The 15,504-nt window shown below is 43.0% G+C and overlaps 1 protein-coding gene across 1 annotated transcript in view; it reads right to left on the reverse strand.

Moving 5' to 3' along the window:
- Window positions 1–15,504, reverse strand: part of LOC115461208 (dedicator of cytokinesis protein 2-like) — a 1,592,043-nt gene that overhangs the window by 77,479 nt on the left and 1,499,060 nt on the right. Inside the window, 6 exon segments of the mRNA XM_030190877.1 lie at window positions 2,922–3,079; window positions 6,165–6,215; window positions 6,218–6,248; window positions 8,365–8,541; window positions 12,201–12,287; window positions 14,368–14,452. Of these exon segments, the coding sequence (XP_030046737.1) occupies window positions 2,922–3,079; window positions 6,165–6,215; window positions 6,218–6,248; window positions 8,365–8,541; window positions 12,201–12,287; window positions 14,368–14,452 (589 nt within the window).

Consider the following 15,504-nt stretch of genomic DNA (forward strand, 5'->3'; position numbering starts at 1 on the left):
GGATGGGAGCGTGAGGGGAGGATGGGAGCGACGGAGAATCGCTGGACATGGATGGGTAGAGGGGGGCAGGGGAGGGAAGAGAATCGCTGGGTATGGAGGGCAGGGGAGAGAAGAGAATTGCTGGGCATGGATGGGTAGAGGGGGGCAGGGGAGAGAAGAGAATTGCTGGGTATGGATGAATAGAGGGGGCAGGGGAGAGAGGAGTTTCAGGACATGGATGGAGGGGAGGGAAGGGAGAGAGAAGAAATGCTGGACATGGAGGGAAGATAGAGGAAGGAGATTAGATGAGAGAAAAGGAAGTGAGGAGAGAAACTGCACATGGATGGAAAAAATAGGCAGAAGCTGGATCCACTGTACAGTCAAGTCAGTGGAGGACCAGAAATGAAGAAGAAAGGAGGAAAGAAAAGAAATAAATGGAAAGGAAGCCCTGGAAATGGAGTCAAGGGAACAGATAGAGAGCAGCAGAATCAGATACTGGACCAGCATGATCAGAGAAACAAAGTCACCAGACAACAAAGGTAGAAAAAAATAATTTTATTTTCATTATAGTGTTTGGAATATGTCCACTTTGAGAATCAAGTGCTGAACATTAGAAGTTTATTTACTTATTTATGACATTTTATTCCATATTAAACAATTGGAACCTGGGATCATTTAATTTTTTTTCCTGGAGAGAGTAATGCATTGCCCCCCCGCCGTCTATAGCCAGCTCTGCAATTTTGGGGGGGGCATAGAGGTGGACGGGGGGGGGGGGGGGGGGGCACCAAGGTGCACCGGGGAGAGAGCCTGTTAAAAATTTACCAGCACACTACTGGTTAATATACTAATACAATGATGACCACAGTTTTCCAAAAAGTATTCTGTAGCATAAATCTCACTGAGACAATTAATAGTGTTCTGCTCTGCATGTCTAAGAACTCCAAATTACAGTTCATACTTCCAACTCTCCAGATTTCTCCATCCGGTTAGTCTCTACATGACTACGTGTTTCACCATACAGACATCCTCAGGAGACTAAACCATTAGAAGCAAAACCTTTGCGCAGACCCTGCTGGGTGAGGAATCCAACCGGCGGGACCTCTAAACTTGAACGTCAACTGTCGGTGTGTGGTCATCATCTGGTTGCCCAGCAGCAGTTGAATCAAGTACAAATGCAAATAAGCAAGGACTGTTTTTATTTGTGAAAGGGAAGTGAATGACTCTTTCATCTGCTGTATTATAAAGGGACATTTTGAGTTTTTGAATAATGATATCTATAGTAAGCATGACTAGCTGTACCAGTGTCTTTGGTTCTGCTACTATTGTATTTTTAAAGATTTATATGATGTGAATAAAGAATCTTTTGATATGTTATATAATTACTAGTAAAAGAGGCCCGTTTCAGAGCAAATGAAACGGTCGCTAGCAAGGTGTTCGTCGCCAACACCCCTCCCTCCCTCCCTCCCTGGCCAACCCCTTCGTTATTCTTCCATTGCTCTGCCCCCAACGTCATGACGTTTGACGTGAGGGCGGGGCCCGGAGCGATTTCCCACCCCCCGCCTCCCTCTCTGCCAACCCCTTCATTGTTCTGCCATTGCTCCGCCCTCGAGGGCGGGGCCCGGAGCAATTTCCCACCCCCCCCGCCTCCCTCCCTGCCAACCCCTTCGTTGTTCTGCCATTGCTCCGCCCTCGAGGGCGGGGCCTGGAGTGATTTTGGTGACTTCACCACCATGAACCTTCAAACCTTTTGAAGGAAGTCAGGGCTTGGCTTCACTGACGTCAGTGTCCTCAGAACAATTGAGGGTGAGTTTATTATAGTAGATATTTCAATGATTTAAATGATGAGCAATGAATATGCATGAGATAGATTTTCAGATCTAGCTCATGCATATCCATTGGGGATATCCTGAAAACCAGATTGGCTAGGTGTGTCCTGAGGACTAGGTTGAGAACCATTGCCTTAGATATCCACTTATAAGCTCTTGGGGCCTGGATTTAAAAAAACAACAACTTTTTTTTTAACATCTGGTTCCTAAAGTGCTGTAAGCCCATTGAGCATTCCTTAAAATGATGGACTAAAAATTATGTAGACAGCCATTTTGGCAGCTGAATACTTCAGTAACCAGTGCACAGTAGTTCTATGTGCCACAACGTTTGCTGAATAGTGAGGTGAATATTTAACTAGTTAAATGTATGTAGGTTGAAGCTAAGGTTGCCAACTGGCTCCATATTTGGCCTGTCAGGGTTGATCCACTCCTGGGTTCACCCCATTGCATGCAGGCACTTGTAGACTGCTTTGCTTAGGGAAACCAATGGGGTAAATCCAGGACTGAATCAATCCTGTTGGGTCAATCTGGAGCCAGCTGGCAACCCTCGTGAAAGCATTCCAGGATATAGATAGATAAGGATGAGTGGAAAATGCACACGTTGAATGAAAAGTTCTGAAGGAGGAGGAGAGTGGAAAAAGGCCAATGCTATTATTACCCTGTTACAATGAGACAGAGTAAGACATAGGCATATAACATTTCCACATGGCTATTGTGGCAGAGCCAGGATTAGATTCAGCTCCCTAGACTCTCTTGTCCTGCTGCCCAAAGCTTTGACTGGATCATTTCTCCCTCATGTGAACAAGTCATCTTTCCTGATGAAGAACAGATGCCCAAGTTCTGTTCTCCAAGCCTTGCAAATTAGTTTTTGGCAGAGCTTATGACTGGACCATCTACCAGGACTCTCCTGGATTTCTGAAATGAGAGGAAAGGTGCAAGGAAGGAGGTAAGAGGTGAGGAAGATGGAGAGAGGTAATCAAAGAGCTAAACATGAGAGGTAGTGGAAGGAGAGACAGAAGAAAGAAGAGAGAGAAGTGCAGAGGAGAAGAGAAGGACATGATGGAAGAAAGAAGTTAAGGGAAATAGGAAGGAGAGAGGCCATCTTAGGGTGCCTACCAGCTCTCGCACACCGTACTGACTCTCCACTTTAGCTTTCAGTTGCACAAAGCACTCCTCCATGCGCTCGTGGAAGGGTTTCAGATCTTCAGTCACCTTCTTCCCATGCAGTCGCACGCCTTCTGCCAGCAGTGGGATCTGCACAGAAAACGACAGAGCTACATAAATCTCAGCTGTCCTAGGTTTAGTCAGAGCAAGCTGGACCATGCAGAGACACAGTGCAACATTATTTTAAATACAATGAATGAAATTAGAATTAGTACCATGAGAGGTAGTTGTGAAGGGATCTTGCTGCCCCACACAGAAAACATATACCCAGAGTCACCATGAGCACAGTGAAGATTGCCACCTCAACCCAGGTCCACTGACTGATCCAGTCTTGGTTTTACTGTGCTGCTGCAAGCTTGTAGTTGTAAATTTGATTTTCTTTAGGAAATCATTGGGTCAATCAGAACTACAATTTCATGTGTGTGTGATGCAGCTAAGCCAGGGTGGGATCAGTGTGTTCAGCTGACCTGGGGAGAGGAGATAATCACAGGCACAATGTCACTATTGATGCCATGTTTGCTGATCCCAGATAGCAGGGGGTATATTTTGCAGCAGATTCAGAGAGAGAGAGAGAGAGAGAGAGAGAGAGAGAGAGAGAGAGAGAGAGAGAGGTCACATGGCCTCATTTCACCCACTTGACCTAGAAACAGATTCAAAAGAGGTTGTTTGCTAACAGCAGACAGTAAAATAATCAGATCCTGTTCAGAAAAATGACTCAAGAGACCACAATTATGTTAAAAAAGCTTTTAGGTCATTCTGTGTTCAAAACAACATTGTGTATCATCATCTTCATTAGAATATGAATGAACTTCACTAATACTTTCCTTACATACAGAGTTGATTTCCAAAATGTCACCAGTATGAGAAACTGACTTGTGATGTCAGCTTGAATTAAGAGCCACATGGTTAAAAAGCAGCTTCCAATAAGTCAGCTACCATCCAGTATCATTTATACGTGACTTGGAAATAAGGAGGAGGGTTGCAAACTACAGGCTGCTTACTCTGTGGTGAATATATGAATGGAAACACCATAAAAGAGAGGATACTGCAGTTTTTGGAATCCATAAATTACTGGATCTGAGGCAGAATGGTTTCATCAGAGGTAGGTCTTGTCAGACAAGTCTGATTAATTTCTTTGACTGGTGACCAGAGTTGGATTACTGGAGAGGCACTAGATGTGGTGTACTTGGATTTCAGCAAGGCCTTTGACTCAGTTCCACATAGGCAACTCATAAACAGACCAAGTGCCGTTGATAGGGGACCTAAAATGAATGACTGGGTTAGAAACTAGTCAAGAGGGAAATTAAAATGGGTAGTGGCAAATGGAGTTCACTTTGACGGCAATTCTATAAGTAGGCACCTCTATTTAGGTGCCCTAATGTCACATTGCAAGATCCTAATCTATAATGGCATCTGTTTGGGTGTGCCGAGCTGCTATTACTTGTGGAGGTTGACAATACATAGAGATTTTAAGGGGGCACTGTTTGGGATTGACAAGCCGTTATTTACATGTGGATGTTGATACTACATAGAGATTTCGAGAGGGCACTGTTTGGGTGTTACGAACTGTTATTTACATGTGGATGTTGACACTACATGGAGATTTCGAGGGGGCGTTGTTTGGGTGTTATGAAACGTTATTCATACGTGGATGTTGACACTGCATAGAGATTTCAAGTGGGTGCTGTTTGGGTGTTATGAGCCATACGAAAATCTATGCATGCATTGCTTATTTTATAAGGGTAAAATACATGTACGGGGGAAACTTCCCAATTTGGTATTTGCATCTGCTTAAAAGCACACATACCCTCTCATTCTATAACAGGTCAGCTCAATGCAAGCACCATTTGGGCACTTAAATTTATAGAATACTGCCATCCACATGCATAAGTATACACTTTCATGCATAAATAGCAGTAGCGTGCCTAACCACTATGCTGCATTTGTACACTCCAATGGCTAAGTGCATAGATGCAAGGGAGAGGGGCAATGGCGTAAATTTTGGTGCATTGATGTAATGTTGCATAAGTGCTGTTGTAGAAAAGGTACACTATCTGCTTAATTACGGTGCCTAAATGGTGGTGCCCTGTTCCAGAATTGCCTCCATAGGTTTACAAGAGAGGATTAAGGGCTCTTTCCTCTCAATTCCACATAGTTTATTTCACCTCCATAATGAAACCAAGTCACCAATGCATCCTTACTACATAATTGGTGGCACTTACACATAGGTTGTGTGAACAGGGCAGCTACATGTGGAAGTTTGCGCTTTACCATGGGAGTGATATCACCACTTCCACTTGGAAGCTGATAAGTTTCTGCTGTTCATTTTTTCAACATGTATCTTTATAAAATGCTGCTCCTGTTGCAAATGCCAATCAGTACCTGTATGCTCCCGCAGGTGTTTTAGAAAAGGTTCTGTGCCAGCAGATCCTTTTCTAAATGACTGCTGGAAGTGAGCCTGTCCCAACCTGATGTCTCAATTTCCATAACTCTTTAAAACATTCTGGGGTAATATTTAGCAGGCACCATTCATCATTTTGCCGACTGACTCCGTCGTTATTCTGGATAGTCAATGGCAGGGGTCCTGTCAGGCTCCGGCATTGAATATTCAGTTTAGGCAGAGCCAGATACACACAGCCAGTTAAGTGATATTTAGCACTTAACCATCCATGGTTAGCACTAAAATAGAACTGTGATTTATGTGTTTCCCATCTATGTGCTAAACCTGGCTGGTTAGTCTGAATATCAAAACTTAACCAGCCAAGTGCTGACTCCACCCCTGAATGCCCTCAACATAGCCGGTTTTCAAATAGGCACTAATTGGTATTTTCAGCGAAGATACTGGTTAACTGCCACTGAAAAGACTGGATGCCCTGAAGAAACGATTTAAACTGGTCAGTGGCTGTTTCTGCCTGGTTAATTGCTTTGAATATTGACATCTCTATATACAATGAGGGTCTTACTACCTAGGGACATCCTATGCTTAGTCCATCCTTTCTTAATTCTGTTATTGCCCCAGAAAATTGCTTCATGCATTTACCTCCGTACTCAGATCCTTTTAGTTAAGGTTCACGAATCATGGACTCTCTACTTGCTCATGAGAGCAGCTGAGCTCTGTGGGGCTTCCCCATGGAAATGTGTGAAGGGCCTCAGCCAGAGAACATGTCAAGTATTGGGACGACACCGCATTCTCACCTGCAAAAGCGATCAAGTCCTTCAGTCTGGCAATGCTCTCGTGATCCCTGAATGTTCTCTTACATACTCTTCTCTGAAAAAGGCCTAAAACACACACATAATTTGTGTGTCACTGAAAAGCATCCATATTAGGCAAACTTAAGAAAAGAAAGAATTGTTACAAATAGAATGGACAGTTATTATTACTATAAGGAATTCTGAATTTAGGTACTTGCAGGGACATTTCTCTCATAACTCCCTGGTAGAAAAGCAAGTGTGTGACTTCAACAGTACGCTGGGCATTGTGCAGTGAGCCTGGGCTGAATATTGACTTGGGCGGTTAAGTTTAAAACTGGCCAAAATAAACTGGATATTCAATGCCAGTCACTGGAAATGGCCCAGCACTGAGTATTTGGGCTCAGCGCTGACTGCAAGAAGCAGCCCAGCTACCTCCTGTGATCTGAATATCAACCCCCATGTGATTGTAAGGCACAGATAGAGGTTTCTTCCAGAACCTACTGCAACTGCTCAGTTCCACAGGGGAAATTTGAGGCCAGTTCTGGATTCTGGAACACTACCTAATGCATTCTGGTAATATGTAGTGCTGACTTCAATGGGTAGCTTCAGGAACTAGAAGTATCCTGGTTGATATTCAGCTGGGACGAAACAGCCCAGCATGGAATATCCAGCTCAGCGCTGGACCGAGGGACGCAACCCGCAGTCGAATATTGGGCCCCAGGACTTATGAAAAAATCTCCCACACTTAGCTAGGAAATTCTGCAGTTCTGATGTTGCATGGTGGTTAGGGCCTCCCATTGTTCAGACTCAAAATCCGATTGAGAATCATAACCTATGTCTTCCATTTGATGTTAGACCTTGTTGAGATGTTGTCAACCTAACAGACAGAAACGCTTTCTGGGCACACAGTTTCCTTACCATTTCATATGGTAAAAAACAGTTGTTTTTTTAAAGCCCTGAATCCAGGCATTCAATATTGATATCTGGATAGTGGCTGGTGCTGAATATCCGGATTCAGTACTGACTGCTGGCACCACCCAGATACTAGTGACATTCTTCCTGATATCCAGAAAGCTAATTGGATAAAGTTAGGATAGCTATTTTGATGTCCTAACTCTATTCAGATAGTTATCTGGTTAGTGGACTGAATATCGCTTTTGACTGGATAACTGACAGGACCACTCTTGCTTCATCCACAGAGTGCCCTGGTGTTATCCAGATGGTGTCGGGATGGTCAGCAATGATTTTCTGTAGCATTATCCAGATAATGCTGCAGAAAATACAGGGATTGCCCTTGCTATGTTACGTATCTGGGTAGCAGCACTTGCTAAACAAAGTAGGTACAGCGTAGGTGACACAAAAGATGATGGACTTTAGTAGTTCAAAATGAAATCCAATGGACTCGACACGAGTCGTATTTTGGCCACAAAGGCCTGCCTCAGGAGTCCCTTCAATTAAGAAACATACAACTCTTTAGAGCATCTATGGACAACCAACCTTATACAATCCTATAAATCTCCAAAACTCTCACAGCCAAAAGCGCGATATTGAAGCTAACCAGATAAGTAGCTTTGAATATAAGCTGAATCATTTTGCACTGAGATATTATAGTACACCAACCGGCTGACATTCAAACCATTTAACCGGCAAGGAATGACACCTGGCCAGTTAAATGGTACTTAACCGGCTAGCCGCTGATATTCAGTGGGAGATAGCCGACTGTCTCCCGCTGAATATTCCCGGTTAGCACTTAGTGGATAGCCAATTATATCGCGCAATATAACTGGCTATTCGCCAATTTTCAGCGCATCGCTGGCTAAGTTTGATGGCCAAATCTGGCCGCATCAGTAGCAGATCTATCTTTGAGCTTAGCTGGCCAGCGCTGTTCTTAATGGCCAAAAATAAACCAGATATTCAATGCCGGTCACTGGAAACAGCCCAGCATTGAATATCCAGCTCAGCGCTGACCGAGGGACGCAACCCGCAGTGTGAATATTGGGCCCCAGGACTTATGAAAAAATCTCCCACACTTAGACTAGGAAATTCTGCAGTTCTGATGTTGCATGGTGGTTAGGGCTCCTATTTTTCAGACTCAAAATCCAGATTTGAGAATCATAACCTGTGTCTTCCATTTGATGTTAGACCTTGTTGAGATGTCAACCTAACAGACAGAAACTGCTTTCTGGGCACACAGTTTCCTTACCATTTCATATTTGGAAAATCCTCCCATCACAGCAGGGTCCACAATGCCGTTCAGCAGCATGGAGAGAGGGTTGATAGGAAGGTTTGGGTCACTGTGATGCCGCTGGATCTCTGCTAGGATCTTATTATTGGTTTTCTTCATAGTTTCAATGGCATTCTCCAGTGGGCTCACCGTACTCTGAGGACAGGAACACATTAAATGCTGACATGTGCCTGGTGCCAGCAACTGCAGCCCTCCCATAACAAAAAATCTTTCAAGCAACACATTCAGCATACCACCTGCTTTATACCCATCTTGCAGTGAAGCACCATCCTTTTCCTCATCCAGAATAACTAATGACAAGTGAATGTTTTAAAACGAGTGTGTGGCAGTAATATTGCTGTCTGGTACGATGTGTTACAGCAGCAAGCCAGTGTATTTCCATTTGCTATATACACATAAAAAACATATGTATAAGGGGGCGGAAAGGGGGTAGGGAAGACAAGAAGCACAGAGAAGAAAAAAAAGTGGTTGGAAAAATGATCATCTACAAAGTGGTGCTGGTAGGCGGGGAAGAGTTGGCAGTGCAGTGAAGTGGAAAACCAGCCTGTTGGGATAGTGGCTTGTGCAAATGCACTGGGCACATGAAATCTAATTTTATAAAGTCAATCCCAGATGTACATGGCAAATACACGTAGTTTATACTTTACTGGTGGGCTTATACAGGGATGAAGTTTGGGTGGAATATGGGTAGAGTTAGCATGTACACACACAGATTATGAAATACCACAATCTACACACATACATGCGTGAAGTGTGTGGAGCAGGTGTACATGATCACACCTACATTTCACGAGTGTTTCCTTCCACATACACTAGCACTTTATAAAGACATGCAGACGCCTACCCATGGTGCTCTCTTATAAAATTATCCTCATATGCTGTTCTATTTATAGCGAATGAACAGACACATCAAATTCACTAAAAATGTTTAAAGTTTTGACTTTAGGACCCCGAAAAAGGAGTCTCCATTTTATAAGAAAAAGCTGACAACTCTGCAGATAATGTACACAGGTTGTTTATATTTTGTTGTTAAATTATATGTGTGAGCTGTTTATATGTAAACTATGTGTAAAACAGTGGTAAATGTTAGGAACAGAGAAAATGGTAGCAGAAAAGGACTGCAAGACCCATATGATCTGCCCCACTGTCACATGCTTGCATCTAAGTATTTTCTACCTCCGTTATTCAGCTGGTGGTAGCCAGTGCAGTAGCTGCCGCTGGCAGTGCTGACCCAGATATTCAATGCCAGGCTATAGCAACTTAATCAGCTAAGCAAATATTCAGTGCTAACTGGTTATTTAATATTCATACTTAGCCAGCTAAGTCATGCGACATAGCCAGCGGCTAGCCGCTAACCCCTGGATTCTATACAGTATGCCTAGAGATCCGTGCTGAAATCCAGGCGGATTCTATAACAATGTGTGTAACTTAATTGGCTTAACAAGCTAATTAGCATTGATAACAGCACTTAACAAGCAATAATGAGCACTAATTGGCAATAATTAGAATTTACGCACACAACTCGCTAAGCGTATTCTGTAATGCACTGCACCTACTACTACTATTTAGCATTTCTATAGCGCTACAAGGCGTACGCAGTGCTGCACAAACATAGAAGAAAGACATGCGCAAAAAGGGGCATGGTAATAGGTGGGGAAATGGGCACTTTGTGGGCATTCTGAAATTTACACACGTAGTTATAAAATATAGCCCTCTGCGCCTAAATCTACATGCCGAGATTTACACCATGTTTTCGTTGGTGTAAATAGATGTGCATAGTTTTAGGCGCTGGGATATCAACTAAGCGCATTCTATATACCGCACTTAAATCTAGGCGCCACTTATAGAATATGCTTAGGTGAAAATGTTTTACGTGCAGATTTTTAGGTGCCAAATACAGAATCCTCCCAAGCGCTAATATTCAACGGAGCTAACTGGCTATCTTGTGCTGCATGTGGCTAAGCACTATTTCATTGGCCAGGAGCCGTTCCTGGCTGGTTACATAGCACTGAATGTTGGCCGGCTTATGTTATTGAGTGGCAGGTAGAAGTTAAGGGGTCGATATTCAAAGCAATTTAATCGGGCAGGAGAGGCTCCTCACCAGTTAAAATCACTTGTGCAGGGCTATCTGCTGGCATTCAGTGGCATTTAATTGGTTAGTGCCACTGAATATCGGCACTAAGAGGGTCTTTTACTAAAGATTAGCTCAAGTTATCTGCCGCAGGGCCCATAGGAATAAAATGGGACCTGCTGCAGGTAATAACTCAAGCTAACCTTTAGTACAAGACCCCCCTGCTGCCAAACACGAAGTCAGCTATTTTATGAGCAGTCCAGGAGTGGTTTAGGCAGTTAAGGGCCGACATTCAGCACTTGATCGCTTAAGTTAATCAGACAAATAGACTGCATAAAACACAGTCCTATCTTTATCTGGTTTCAGTTATGCAGTTAAGTGCTGAATATCACACTTAAAAAGATAAGGGCCAGCCAGTAAATATTTGAGCATAATGCTGGCAGAGGCCAAAAAAACCCCACTGACCACCGAAGACTGAATATTTACTCCTGTAAATCTATCCGCCAATATTCAAAGCTATTGAAGCGGACAGAAACGGCCGCTGACTGATTACATGGGTGCCTAACCGCGGATATTCAGTGTGAGATAACCAGTTATCTATGTTAAATATTCGCGGTCAGCACCAAAAAGTTAACCGTCTATATCTCGTGATAACCAGCAACATTCAGCATTGATTGGCTAAGTTTAGTGGGCAATACGGACCACATAAATAGCAGTCCTATCTTTGCCCACTGTTAACTTAATCGGACAGCGCTTAATATTTATTTAGCCAATCAAGTTAGTGTTGGCCAAACCCCTCCCCCCCCGGATATTCAATGCTGGTCACTGGAAATGGCCCACATTGAATATCTGGGGTCAGCACTGACCGCTGCACTTATGTCTCCTGCCGGCTGAATATTGGCCCCTAGTGTTATTTATTTATTTTATGTTATTTCAAGTGACTTGATACACCACCAATTGCACCAATTTGGTTTACAGTAATTAAAAATTATGAGAAGAGATGAAGAAAAGCGGCAGCAGGAAAGACAGGGGATATCTCACAGAAGGAAAGTATGTGCTGGACAGGGTGTAAGTCAGTGGTTCCCAAACTTGGTCCTGGAGGGCACCCCACCAGTCAGGTTTTCAGGATATCCACAATGAATATTCATGACAGATTTGCATGCAGTGGAGGTAGTGCATGCAAATGTCTCTCTTGAATATTCATTGTGGATATCCTAAAAATTTGACTGGCTGGGGTGCCTCCAGGACCAGGTTTGGGAACCACTGGTGTAAGTGTTATGAAATAACCAGGTCATCCCTAGTTGCTTAAACTTGGGATTTGATGGATCATTAATGTTAATAAATGGTAGATATCAACAGCGTATGTAATGTTAGTACATGTAATATCTAAGCTGCTTATATATTGTTAAGTATAGGAGTGCTTCTCAAGTCAGTCCTGAAGTACCCCCAGCCACTCTGCTTTTCAAGAATTTCACAGTGAATATGAATGAGATATATTTGCATGCAGAGGAGGCAGTGAGTACAAATCTCTCTTGCATATTCATTTTTGATATCCTGCAGACTGGCTAGGGGTACTCAAGGAACAGCTTGAGAAACACTGATTCACTGTATGAGAGCTGTCTGTATAATACTGTAAGTGGGCAAATTATGCCATGCAAGTAATGCTAGTGAATGGCAGATTCAGTGGTAAATTGTGCATATATAAACATATTGTTAAACTTACAGTAGACATGCTGATAACAGCAAACCAGCGCAGGATGTCAGGTAGCTTGTAGGCTGTGATGTAAGTGGTTCGTTCAATCCACATGGTCTGGAAAAACATAAAAGAAACACAGCTAGCCTCCTTAATGCCTTACCTCAGCAGATGGTTCAAGGAACTGAGCATCACAGAGCCTGGACTATGTTCTCTTTTCATTTATTTCTTCTCCATTTTGTCCTCTTTTTCGTTCTCTCATCCTCTCTACAGAGCAGAGGCCAGATTCTGCTATGTCTGCTAAGTCACTCCATAAGATTATAAGAAGTGCTACACTGGTTTACACCAATGGAGCATTGCAGAGCCAGATTTATGCATATTGTGGCCCTTAAGCTGTAACATTTTATAGCCCCCCCCCCAATTAAATAGAAAGTAAAATTTAGGTTTAATAGTTTTCCGTGCTAGAGAAGGTATGAGGCCCTTTGTAATGTGAGGCCCTAAGCTGTAGCTTGTCTAGTTTATACGTAAATCCAGCCCAGAGAATTCTGTCTCTGAGAGAGGCCACTCTGGGTCACCTGAAAGTATCTGAAAGATCCCTCCCCTATTGCTCAGATATAGGAGTTAGTGATTCCCAACCCTCCCCCACCCCCCAACCAAGTCCTCCAGCCCTTCCCCTGCTTGCCTGGCCAACAAGTGTTAATATACTTATCCTCTAGAAGCATGTCCAAACATGTTTTTGACCTGCCAGTTTCCTCCTACTCCTTTATATTTTCAGCTCAGTTGGAACCATTTGAGGAATCTGGTGATGCAATCCTTCATTTACAGCTACCTGGACAATTTTCTTCTATTTTAGATGTTCCGCCCTGCCACCAATACACCTAGTCTTGTCATTGTAATGACTGTTGTTGACTTGGGGGCATGCACCAGGTCTGTCCAGAACCTTACAATCATGGACCATGAATCAGGCTTCTAGATGTCACACTTACATAATGGCTATGGATATCCTCTCCCTCCCCCTGGCTGTGAATGGTACCTCTGCATTGTTCCTAGTCTTAGTTTACTCAGGGACATTCAGCTCCCCAGAGCTCCCTTGACTCGCTGTCCAATGCTTTAACCTTTTGGTCACTTTCCCCAGCTCACATAAAGCAAGCCATCTTTCCTGATGAGAACAGACATCCGACTGCTGCTCTCTAAGCTCTGCACATTGGTTCTTGGTGGAAATGTGCTAGGTTAGCGGCACAGGTCCAAAGCTATGACTGGAATATCAGCCAGGACTCTTATGGATTCCCGAAGTGAAAGATGGAAGGAAGGAGAAAGGAAGATGGAGAAAGGAAAAAGGATGATTGAATTGGGATCTTGCACAAGGCAGTGCACAGCACTTACCACGTGAGACACCAGGGAGGCTTCTCCAGACATCTTAAAAACCCCATCTATTCTATTAGCCTCGACTACATCCTCAAGCAACAAATTCCACAGCTGAATTACGAAACTGACTGAAAAAGTAGCAAGGACCCAAAAAGTCTCCTTCTGTAATTATCATGAGGAAGTTTCTGGAGACCTTGTTTTGATCTGAACTGTGCTCAGAGTGATATTTTGGCACTGGTGGGATGCCCAATATCAGTCTATGATAATAGACAGGCTGTGTGTGGCAGGGATACCGAAGGGTAGCTCACTCTTTGTGGAGCTGTGGAGTAATTACCTACAAATACTCTCTCTAAGGGCTAGAAGTAATGTGCTGAATCTTCTTTATAGAGTTGTAGGAAGAATGTGTGTATGTCTGTGTCACATTTATTCATTCAACAAAATCTTTAATTTTTAATTTTTGGCGGTTCAAATTTGTGGTATTGTCTGGACAAAATCTTTGTAGGGTAGAATAGAAAAGTGGCCATTTTTATAATAAAAATGAGATGCAGTTTCTCCATATGTGGAAAGTTTAATCATGCTACATTTTGCTTCCTTTCACAGTAGAATAACATTTGAGGAATTTATGCCAGATACAGGTCATGCCTACAGTATAGTCCTACTTCCTTGACCAGCACCAGGAATACAATCATAATTAGTTCATTAGGATCTATTTTCTGCATTTTTGGAGAAATTCACCCAAGGTGGTGTACAGTAAGTATAACCCAAACATGGGCAATAAACATTCACAGCAGTGACAATATTCATAACTTCTGGAACAGAATTTTTCTCTTACTGCAAACTCATTCTCTGGATCCTTGGGCCCCTTGCGGAACGGGCGTGAGTAGCTGAACTTCTGCACATTGTTGGCTTTATAGAAACTGCAAAGAGAATAGTGACAGAAGGAAGAGTGGGAGAGTGCAGAGGCAGGATGAAGTGAGAGGTAAGGAGAGAATATTGATATGAGTGGAGACAAGAAGGAGGGGAGAAAGAGAGAGGAAAAGGACAGAAATGGAAAAACCACAGGGAGGAAGTTATGGAGATCCAAAGGAAGGAGTGCACAAGGAGCAGGAGGAGGGTAAAGGATAGGAGAGGAGAAGAAGAAGTAGATGACAGCGGTGTAGGGAGCAGGTAAGAAACACATGAGATGTGCGAGGGAAAGCACCAAAATGAGAACAGGATGAGAGAAAGACACATAAAGATAATAAAAGAGAGATAACAGAAGTCAATGTAAAAGGAAGTGAAGGAGATAGAATTTAAAAAAAACAGTAAGGAAAAAATACAGAAGTAAAAAAGGAGAGAAGGGGAGTGAAAATAAGGAAAGAAAGAGAAAAAAGGGTTAAATAGAGGGTCACAAAACACATTTTTATAGTCACAGACATTTCAGACTTTAGTATATGGGTCTAACTTACCACAGCCTTGAGATAAGAGCACAGCAACCTCTTGTACTATCCTCTCCATGTGCTCAATCCCCTTTCCTCCAGCTTTCCTAGCTTTGGACAGTTTGATTTGCAATCTTATTTTCTAATTAGCAGAGTTTTGTCATCAGCATGAGTATGAGTTTAATTGGCTCCTCTAGAGAGCTGGCTCTGCATGAATTCAAGGTTTGTGCTGTATTTGCAATGTGTTATAACTCCAGGGGCACCCCCACCCCCACTCATACACACACATAAAATTAAAGAAAAAAAATGCAAGGGCTTTATTAAAACATCCAGCAGTAAGGGCATAGGGGCTAGGGGTATTCAGTAACATCATGAAAGTCCTAGTGGTATGAGAAAGGAGAGAAATAAATGATAGAGAGGGAGAATATAAGGCTAATACAGGGGCTAGATATGCTATATTATAACAAATTTTAACCTTCAATGGCTGAATGGTTAGAAAAAACATGGCAGCTGCCATTGGAGGAATCAGGTCAGAGACACATTTTTTCCTG

The sequence above is a fragment of the Microcaecilia unicolor genome, chromosome 2, assembly GCF_901765095.1.
Source record: "Microcaecilia unicolor chromosome 2, aMicUni1.1, whole genome shotgun sequence".
NCBI classification, from domain to species: Eukaryota; Metazoa; Chordata; class Amphibia; order Gymnophiona; family Siphonopidae; genus Microcaecilia; species Microcaecilia unicolor.